The sequence below is a fragment of the Entamoeba histolytica genome, genomic scaffold (assembly GCF_000208925.1).
Source record: "Entamoeba histolytica HM-1:IMSS scf_1104750516873 genomic scaffold, whole genome shotgun sequence".
Classification (NCBI taxonomy): Eukaryota; Evosea; order Mastigamoebida; family Endamoebidae; genus Entamoeba; species Entamoeba histolytica.
Genome location: NW_001915070.1, coordinates 9,009 through 19,701, shown reverse-complemented (window position 1 = coordinate 19,701; position 10,693 = coordinate 9,009). Strand labels below are relative to the sequence as shown.

The 10,693-nt window shown below is 25.3% G+C and overlaps 5 protein-coding genes across 5 annotated transcripts in view, besides 3 other annotated features; 2 read left to right on the top strand and 3 right to left on the bottom strand.

Moving 5' to 3' along the window:
• EHI_039360 (pumilio family RNA-binding protein) overlaps nucleotides 1-662 on the bottom strand; it is a gene marked incomplete at both ends in the record, with an annotated part of 789 nt that extends 127 nt beyond the window's left edge. Inside the window, one exon of the mRNA XM_001913970.1 lies at nucleotides 1-662. This exon is cut by the window's left edge and continues 127 nt beyond it. Coding sequence (XP_001914005.1) covers nucleotides 1-662 — 662 coding nt within the window.
• Nucleotides 663-1,445: 783 nt separating this feature from the next.
• Nucleotides 1,446-2,990, top strand: EHI_039350 (s phingosine-1-phosphate lyase 1, putative; the record flags this gene model as incomplete). The annotated part of the gene is made up of 1 exon (XM_648678.1): nucleotides 1,446-2,990. The coding sequence occupies one exon, from the start codon at nucleotides 1,446-1,448 to the stop codon at nucleotides 2,988-2,990; it is 1,545 nt and encodes a 514-aa protein (XP_653770.1).
• Nucleotides 2,991-3,298: 308 nt separating this feature from the next.
• EHI_039340 (USP6 N-terminal-like protein, putative) lies at nucleotides 3,299-3,823 on the bottom strand (the record flags this gene model as incomplete). Its single annotated transcript, XM_648668.1, has 1 exon — nucleotides 3,299-3,823. The coding sequence occupies one exon, from the start codon at nucleotides 3,821-3,823 to the stop codon at nucleotides 3,299-3,301; it is 525 nt and encodes a 174-aa protein (XP_653760.1).
• Nucleotides 3,824-5,001: 1,178 nt separating this feature from the next.
• Nucleotides 5,002-5,646: a repeat region.
• Nucleotides 5,189-7,503: a repeat region.
• Nucleotides 7,504-7,908: a repeat region.
• A 295-nt stretch (nucleotides 7,909-8,203) lies between these two features.
• On the top strand, nucleotides 8,204-9,964 carry EHI_039330 (uncharacterized protein; the record flags this gene model as incomplete). Its single annotated transcript, XM_648669.1, has 1 exon — nucleotides 8,204-9,964. The coding sequence occupies one exon, from the start codon at nucleotides 8,204-8,206 to the stop codon at nucleotides 9,962-9,964; it is 1,761 nt and encodes a 586-aa protein (XP_653761.1).
• A 216-nt stretch (nucleotides 9,965-10,180) lies between these two features.
• EHI_039320 (uncharacterized protein) lies at nucleotides 10,181-10,654 on the bottom strand (the record flags this gene model as incomplete). Its single annotated transcript, XM_001913969.1, has 1 exon — nucleotides 10,181-10,654. One exon carries the CDS (start codon nucleotides 10,652-10,654, stop codon nucleotides 10,181-10,183), a length of 474 nt encoding a protein of 157 aa, XP_001914004.1.
• Nucleotides 10,655-10,693: the final 39 nt, after the last annotated feature.

Here is a 10,693-nt window from a genome sequence, read left to right as displayed (position 1 = left end):
CTTTCTCTCATAAATGGTGCAATTTTTTGAACTGTATATCCTCCAAACTGATGGCAACAATACTTTACTAAATTATCAGCAACAACACCAAACACATTATCTTTTATTTCTTCACTTCCAAATTCTACAATCTTTGGTAAAACATACTGTCCATTTGGATGAGTTATAAGTTCTTCTAAATAATCTTCAAGTTCTTCAAAAATAAGAAGAACACTCTCTTCACTTGCACCATCCAATAGTTTTTGTAATAATGAACATCCTGAGGCATATTTAGTCATTTGATAAAATTGTCCTTGAAACTCTGAAACAATAATCTTTTGTTCTGCTTTCTTATTAGGATTAATATTAGTTGTTAATTTAATAGATGGTAATGAAAATGACTTTGCTATTTTCTCAAGTTCTTGTGGTGTTGGCTTGATGATCTTTCTTTTCCTTTCTGTTTGTTCTATTCTTGTTTTATTTTTGCTCACGTTATTGTTGACATCAATTTGAATAGGTCTTGATTTGAACTTTCTAACAATACTTTCAATAGAACTAAGTTGAGACAAAACCATTTGAGACTCTGTTGTTGCTGGTGATTTTAATAACAATTTTCGTGCTTGAATAGTGTTATCTTGATACATTTTGAGTATCTTCTGATATGTTCTCAATGCTACTTCCATTTCTTCAAATCTTTTCTGATGAACATTATCTTCAAACGATTTTACAAAATCTATATGTTACTTCTTTTTTATCAATAAACATTTGTAATATAATAATATATAAACAAACCACGAGAATACACACAATTCATACTTTGTTTTAATACTACTTCTTTCTTCTCTTTCATTTTCTTAAGTATTTAATTATGATTCACAAATTATCATGAAAAGAAAATAATCGTTTCATCTCATAATCAATAAAACTCTTTATTATTGTAATTGATAGGCACTTTCATTCGTATTAATAAATACAAAGTACTTTACTTTTGTTTAAGCATTTTAATGAAATTCAAGTATTGATTTTCCATGAAAGAAAAAAATAAACCAATAAAAAGAAAAATTTTGTCATTTGTTTTTGTTGATGAGATAATTAAAAGACTTAAAAAAAACTCTACCTTTTACCCTAATTTATTATTTTTTACATGTCACATAAAAATGACAAGAAAATGTTTTGTTGAGATAAGTTCATTCCAAATGGCATATTAAAGAAAAGATAAAGTAAGTAAAAAGAGTTTTTTTTCAAAATAAGAGAAAGAATAGAAGAATAACACTTCTATTTATAAATAAGAATTATAGAAAAGTGTTTTTCTACAGGTTTTTTATTTGTAATGTAAATATCATTTCAACCATTAACATTCCCTTTTTTCATCTTTTCACTTCGGGAAATCCCATAGAGAATAACAGGACATTGTCCTTTCTTATATAACACAAAATAAAACCTAATGAACTTAAAAAGTAGAAGTAATGATTGGAGAGATAATCATTGGTGGAATTATTGGATGGATTATTTCTTATTTTTTACCATGTAAAGAAACGTTATATAATATCTATTCACAATTATTTAAAGGAATTACCAGAGCAACTGGTATTCACAATGTCATTCAAAAAGAAATTAAGAAATCAACAACTAGTATAGGAGAATCATTACGTATTAAAGAATTTGAAAACTACACAGAAATCCCAGAAGTTGGATATTCAAAGGAAAAAATGATGGAACTTTTGAAGAAGTATTTTGAATATGATGCAGAGAAAATTAAAACAAAACACATTTCAGGATCATTTTATGCAGGTAATCCAGAACGAAATGAAGTTATTGGAGAAGCAACAAAATTATTTATTCTTTCAAATCCACTTCATGCTGACAATTGTCCTTCAGTAAGAAAAATGGAAGCAGAAGTTATTAGAATGACATCAAATATGCTTCATGGTGATGAAAATTCAAGAGGAATGTTAACCACTGGAGGAACTGAAAGTATTATTCTTTCTGAACGAGCACATTATCAAAATGCTATTAAAAACAAAGGTATTGCTGCTGAAGAATGTGAAATTATTATGAGTATTAATGCACATCCTGCATGGCTAAAAGGGTGTGAATTAATGCATATTAAACCAATTATTATTTCTGCTGATAAAAGAAATGCTTTAGACTTTGAAGAAGTTCAAAAAAAAATTAATAAAAATACAATACTTGTTGTATGTAGTGCACCATCATATCCACATGGAGTAATTGATGATATTGAACGTGTAGCAACATATTGTAAATCTGTAAATGTACCAGTTCATGTAGACGCATGTTTAGGAGGATTTTGTGAAGCATGGGGAGAAGCAGCAGGATTTAATGTTCCAATATTTGATTTTAGAAATGAAGGAGTAATGAGTATTTCATGTGATACACATAAATATGGATATGCACCAAAAGGATCATCTGTCTTAGTATTCCGAAATGAAGAATTGCGTAATTTAGTTTTCTTCAAATATCCTAAATGGACAGGTGGATTATATTGTTCACCATCAATTCCAGGTAGTAGAGCAGGAAATAATATTGCGGGTGCATGGGCATCATTATTATTTACAGGAAAACAAGGATATATTGATGCTACACGAGGTATTCTTACAACTTCAAAAAATTTAAAGAATGAATTAAGTAAAATGAGTAATATTAAAATATTAAATGATATGGAACAAGATACACCAGTAGTTGCATTTACTACAACAGATCTAAATATTTATAAAGTTAGTGATTGTATGAATAAAGAATTTCAATGGGAATTTAATACATTACAATTCCCTGCGGCTGTTCATTTTTGTGTAACAGAAAAAACTATTGGATGTGAAAAACAATTCATGGAAGATTTAAATAAAGCACTAGATATCATTAGAAAAGACCCAAAAAATCCTAAATACAATGTATGGGCACCAGTTTATGGAATGACGTCAAGTCTTCCTGACATTGATACTCTTGAAGATATGGTGAGTCAAGTTATTGCTCAATATTGTGATGTTATCTAAATAATTGAATACTTTTATTGACTTACATTATTGTGTTGTTTGTTAATTCTTTTTAAAAGTATGTGTTTTATTTTAATTCTCTCTTTTCTTATTTATTAAAGAAATTGTTATTATGTTTAATCAATGTGAGACAAATTAGTCTTATTTCTATTAGCTGTTTATAATTTGACTATAAAAACTCCAAATTATAAAAATGTTACCAAAGAAATATATTCAATAGAATCAAATACAATAATTATTAATTAGAATAGAAGTCAATGAATAAATGTCTATTAAAATAGTCATTGGCATTAAGGTTTTGTGCGAGTTTAGAATTTCTTTTTGTAATAATAATCGAGTGATGTCCAACATCGTGTTAGTAAATTAAAATTACTAAACATTTCTTTTAAACGATATTTTTCCCCTAAAAATTGAACAGTTCCTGCATATGAACTATATTCATCAAGAAATAATGTTAAAATAGATGGTGCACAAGTCATTCCTTGAGTAAATTCTAAATTTTCTGTTCTTGAAGCTAGTGCATGAAAAATATTAAATAACACTTTCTGATTACCTCCATATGGTACTTTATAAGTATAATGTGATTGAAATGTTCGTTTTACATCTAAATCCAATTGTTTGTCAATAGGTGTTTTTGTGTATGGTTGATTTAATCTATTAAATTCATCTTTTAATGTTTCATAATCTACATCTTTAAGTAATAATAATTTCCATACTTCACTACGTACTTCATCAGGCATTCCTTTGTACATTCTATTAACAAATTTGGGATGAAATACACCTTTCTTTAATAACAAAATCATATTTTCCCACTTTGGAAGACGAAGTGTCATTTGTTTTATTTGTTGTTTTGTTTGTTGTGCAAGAATAAAAGGAATTGACTTTTCTGTTGAGTCTACAACAAATCCATATCTATTTGCATTGTCTGGTTTAACAATAACGTTATTACTAAAATCATAACATAATTTTACATCGGTATAATTAGGCAGCGAAAAAACAAATAATGGAAAAAGAAGAGAAAGAAAGATATAAAAGAATAAGAATAAAAAGAAGTAGAAGATGATGAAGAAAGAATAAAAGAAGAAAGTAGAAGAAGATAAAAAGAATATAAAGAGTAATAAAATAGAATAGATAATAAAAGATGGAAAAAGAGGAAATAAAAAGTGTATTTTTAATGTAAAAATTAGAAATATTCATTAATAAGTGTATAATTTAATGATGTAAAATGATTAATATTGTTTTATTGATAAAAATATTTTATTATTTTTATGTTTATTATTTATGTGTATAATTTCATTATGATGTTTATTATATATTCAATCATATGTGTTATGTGATTATTATAACATATAATAAGTGATAAAATATAAATGAAAATGATATGAATATATGATATAGAATAAAGAAAAAAGAATAATAAGAATAAATGATAAATAAAACGAGAAATGATAATAAATGATATAATAATAAAATCAATATGTAAAATATAAAATTAATATAAATAAAAACAGAATAAATATAAATCAAGAGTAAATATAAATGATAATAATATAAAAGATGAATAAGATGAATAAACACATAAAAAAACAAAAAAAAAACAAAAGAATAACAATAAGAAAATCTAAATAATATAAATAGAAAAATAATAAAATAATAAGAATAATATACATATTATAAATAATATAAACAGAGAAATAAATATATAAAAATACGATAGATAAATAACATAATAATAAAAGAATAAAAAATACAAACAATTGAATATGATTCATCAAATCATCTATTTCATTAATATTTCATACAAAATGAATACAAATGATAATAAAATATAAACATAAATATTTACAGATTTTGTATTTATCATACTTATATATTTATTTTTATTTTTTTTAGGAGCAAAATATAATAAATGGAAAATTCTATGGATGCAAATTATTTTGCATCTTTTTCTTTTTTGTAAATTATTTAGATGCATTTTTTCTTTGCTTATTTTTGTGCCTTTAATTAAGTGTTAATAAAATAGTAGAAGATATGATAAATAATACAGAAAATATAGAAAATGAAAGAGCACAAGAAAACACTAAAAACAAAATGAACAATAAGATTGATACAGAATATATTGAATATTTAATAAGAAAAAGGAAAAGATAAAAAAGAAAGGAGTTATATTGTGTATTATTTTCATAGTAATATCTTTGATGAAATAATAAAATACAATAATAAGAAATGGGAATTGAAAGAAATATCAAAGAAATACAAAAAAAAACAATTATAAAATATTATAATTAATTGAAAATAAATAGAATATAAATTTATATAATATAAAAAGAATATAAAGAAATAAACTAATGTAAAATAAATAAAATACAACATCAATAATAAGAGGAAATTATAAAATAAGAAAGATATTAAGAATAAGAATCTTACAAGAAGAAAATAATAAGAATAGAATGGAATGAAGAAATAAAAGAAATAAGAAAGAAATTGAATTAAATAAAAAAAAGAAACAATTTTATTTTTGAGTCAAATATATAATAAAGATATAAAAATAAATTTAGAAATGAGAGAAATAAAGAAATAATATAAGAAAGTAAAACAATAAAATTGAAAGGAGTAACAATAACAATATAAGATATAGAAAAAGGAATAACTATAATACCATCATAGAATGCATCATGTATAAAACATTACAAGGATATTATCTGAAAAATTAGAAAGTAATAGAGACAAAATAAAGAATATATTTAATGAATGGATACAAATACTAAAAACAACCACATTAGAAATGTTAAAAGGAAGAATAATTTTAATATATAAATGTAGAGATAATAAAAATCCAGAGAATTATAGACTAATCATTTGTTTGAATATAATTATGAATATATTCACAACAATTATAAAAATGAAGATAGAAGAATAACTAATAAAGAATAAAAATAAATTTAAAAATAATAAAAGTCAATATTGAAACAAGAAATTGAGTTTAGCAGCTAATGAATGAAGTATAAAGAGTTTAATATAAAGAAAATAAAGAGAAACATGACATAAAAGAAATTTATAAACATTTTATGATAATAAAAAGCATCTGATAATGTAAATCATACATGAATAGAAATTACATTAAAATATTTCAAAATACAATTTCAAATAACACAAATAATAAAAAGTAAGAGTGAAAGATAGAGAATAAAATATGATATAAATATAAAAAAGAAATATGAGAAGTTAAAATAAACAATTTTAAAATGTGACTATATTCTCTCTTATTCATATTCAAAATAAATATCATTTCTGATGTAATTGTTTAAAATGAAAATGACTAAAAGTAACACATGAATTATATGGATAACATCAAAGTAACTAATCAAACAAAAAGGAAATAACACATCAGAAAATAATTGACACAAATGAATCAATAGAATTGAAATAAACATAAATAAATGTGGAATAGTAAAAAGAGGAAATATAAGTAATGCAGATAACATGAATATTATACAATTAGTATATAAAAATATACATATAAATAATTATGAAATGATCAAATTACAAGAAATGATGATACATGATGTATAGAGAATAAATAAATAATAATATAAAAGAATGAATAGAAGAAATAAAAGAAATGATAATAATATGAATTATATTAATAGAATAAATACAGAAATAACAAAAAATTCACGTATAGTGATTCTATTGTTAAATAACCAATTATGAAAATAAATGAAATGGATAAAATGATAAGAAAATGAAAAAAAGAATGAAATATAAAATGTACAGGAATGTATATGAGTAGATTATATTTTAATCAAAATAAAATGGAAATGGATTAAAAAGTATAAGAGATGAATGTGGTATTGAAATAATAAGAAAAAATATCTATTTCAAGTTGAAAAGAGGAGATAAAAGATGAGATATAATAAAGATAAATGAAAAAGAATTGAATATTGAATGTATTGTATAAAATATGTGGAAAAAGAATAAACAAAGAAGAATTAAAAATAAATGAAGAGGAAGAAAAATAAAAAACATAAAATACAAGTTTCAAGAAGAATATATCAATAAATGGAGAAATAAGAAAGTAAGGAGTGAAAATTTAAAATGAATTGAAGATAAAATGACAGACAAAAAGAAAGCAATTAAGGTATGGAAAACAATTAATAAAATATAAAGAATGTGTATATTCAAATAACGAAAAAAACAACAAATAATGAAATAATGAAATAATTTAGACAAATGAACCACAATATGCAATGAGTAATATCTTTAATAAAATACCAACAATAAATATTATCATTTTCATTTGTATAATCACTAAAAAATCACAAATGAATAAACATGGTAAAATATGAGAATGTATATGGAAAGATTTAAAAATTAAATATAAAATATACAGATATGAAGAAATAAAGAAAAGATGAGAAGAAGAAAATACAAAGAAATTAATAATAAGAAAAGAAAAATAGAGAAAGATAAAATATTTGTGGTTTGGAATCAAGAAAAAATAAATAAGAAGGATTTAAAGAAAAAGGAGGGGTTAGTCATAGATATGAAAATAGTAAGAGATAAAAACATAAGTAAAACAATTACAGATAAAATATGTATAAGAAATTACACGAACATATAAGAAAAAATAGAAAGAATAATAAGATTAATAGTCATTCCATTCGTAATAACAGTAGAAAGAATGATAAATAAAGAAACAGTTAGAATATTAAGAAATGAAGGAAATAAAACCCCATTGGAAATAATGGTAAAAGATATTGTAATATCAAATATGAAAACATTATGAAATACTGTGGTGATAATTTATGAGAGTGTAGAGATGTAGAAGAATAAGAAGAAATAGACTCTGGAGATAGTGGGTGATGGAAGAAATTCTCACCTGAACAGTAGGTTAAAATCATTAATCATTAATTTATTATTTATTTATTGTTGTGGCTTTTTTCAGGTATTTTTTTTTGAAATAAGTTAAAAAGAGAAAAAACAAAAATGAATGAAATATTTACTTGAAACTTCTTTTTAAGAAAGAAAATCATGAGAAAGGAAAATAACTCAGCCAATTTATTGTTGTTTTACATAAAATTGAATAACAAACAAGGAAAGAAAAACAACATTTTTATAAAACAATTCTCTTTTAACAAAATTAAGTTTTGGCATTGAAAATAGAGAGAACTATCAAATAAAAAGGCGAACTAAATATTATATACAAAACTATGTCAAGTGATAGCGATTCAGAGGATATTGCAGCTGCACTTGCTAAGAAACGTGCAGAGAGAGCAAAGAAATTTGCTATTTCAGATAGTGATTCTGATGATGATGACATTAAACCAGCTGCTAAGAAAACAACAACAAAGAAAGTCTCACTTTCAGACAGTGATTCTGATGATGATGATGACATTGCAGCTGCACTTGCTAAGAAACGTTCAGAGAGAGCAAAGAAATTTGCTATTTCAGATAGTGATTCTGACGATGATGTAAAAACAGATGTTAAGAAAACAACAACAAAGAAAGAAGAACTATCAGACAGTGATTCTGATGATGATGACGACATTGCAGCTGCACTTGCTAAGAAACGTGCAGAGAGAGCAAAGAAATTTGCTATTTCAGATAGTGATTCTGACGATGATGTAAAAACAGATGTTAAGAAAACAACAACAAAGAAAGAAGAACTATCAGACAGTGATTCTGATGATGATGACGACATTGCAGCTGCACTTGCTAAGAAACGTGCAGAGAGAGCAAAGAAATTTGCTATTTCAGATAGTGATTCTGATGATGATGACATTAAACCAGCTGCTAAGAAAACAACAAAGAAAATTTCACTTTCAGATAGTGATTCTGATGATGACGACATTAAACCAGCTGCTAAGAAAACAACAGCAACAACAAAGAAAGAAGAATTATCAGACAGTGATTCTGATGATGATGACGACATTGCAGCTGCACTTGCTAAGAAACGTGCAGAGAGAGCAAAGAAATTTGCTATTTCAGACAGTGATTCTGACGATGATGTAAAAACAGATGTTAAGAAAACAACAGCAACAACAAAGAAAGTCTCACTTTCAGATAGTGATTCTGACGATGATGAGGTTGGGGCTTTGTTAAAGAAAAAAAGGGAAGAAAGAGCAAAAAGAGATGCTGACTTTGCAAAATTAACAGGAAGTGATGTTGATAATAAAGTAAAAGAAGCAATTGCTAAAAAGGATCAAAAAGTTTCAGTTTCAGAAAGCGATAGCGAAGAAGAAAAGAAAGATGCTCATGTTGTTGACTCTGAGGAAGAAGAAAAGAAAGAAGAAGAGGCTGATAAAAAAGCAATGGAAGAACAAAAGAAGAAAGATGAGGAGTTTAAGAAAAAGCATGAACAAGAAGATCCTGTTATGAAAAGAGCAAGAGAAAGACAAGAAAGACTTAAACAAATACAAGCTGCTAGAGAGGCTGCAAGAAGAGAAGCTGAAGAAAGAAGAAATAAAAAGCAAGAAGAGCGTTTAAGAATTGAAAAAGAAAGAGCAGACCAAAGAAAACAACGTGAATTAGAGAATTTAAGGTTACAAGAACAACTTAGAAAACAAAAAGAAGAAGAAGAGAAAAAAAAGAGAGAAGAAGAAGAAGCTGACCAACAAAAGAAACTTGAGAGAATAAGAAAAGTTGCTGCTGCAGAAATTGAGGAAAAAGAAAAAGAATTAGCAGAAGCAAAACAAGGAGAAGATCCTATGGTTGCTTATAGAAGAAGACAAGCTGAAAGACAGGCTGAAAGAGAAAAAGCTCGTAAAGAAAGAGAGGAGAAAAAGAAAGAAGAAATGGCTAAGAAAGCTGCTCAAAGAGCTGCAATGAGGAAACAAGCTGATGAAGAATTAAAACAATTTGAAGCATCTTTAAATACTCAAAGAGATGCTGATAAGAAAGCTGCTGATGAAGAAAAGAAAAAGAAAGAGGAACAAAAACGTGCTGAACGAAAGGCTCGTTTATTAAGATAACTTAGAATTTTCTTTACTTATGAATTGACAATTATTGAAGAATTGGTTTAAATTTTTTTTCATTAAATAATTAAAGACATAAATAAGGTGTGAATATAAATGATACAATCAAATAAGTCATTTGTGAGCAGAAAATAAAGTCATCAAAGCTGTGATTGCATTTTCTACATGAATCCATGGGTTTTGTCCTTGTTTTAATGACTTGTCCTAATTTAATTAGAAGATGATTGGTTGAATAATAAGAGAAAAAGAATAACAAACAAATTTATGAATTATTTCAACAACACCAAGTTTATACAATTGGTCAATGTTTGAATTCATACATAAAGTAAAAATTTCTTTTAATATTAATGATGGTGAAAGACCATTCTCAATAAACTCACATAATTTAGGACGAATTAATTTTGGAATGACTTCAACATTTGGAGTAACAACGATTGTTTTGACAATAAGTTCACAAGATATTTTCCAAGTTGGTTTAAATAAGTGTTTAGTTTGAATATATACAAAGAGAGTGATTAATGTTGTTCTTAAATTACCGTTATTGGAATTTAATATCATTTCTTTATCTTTTTGGGTTATATGAGTATGTTCTTGTTGACATATGTTCGTTATTAATCTATCTACTTCATCATAGGTTGGAAGCTCTATTCTAATATCTAAACATCTTGAACGTAAAGGTTTCATCATTGCAGAAATATTCTCTGTGATAAAGACATATCTCCAATT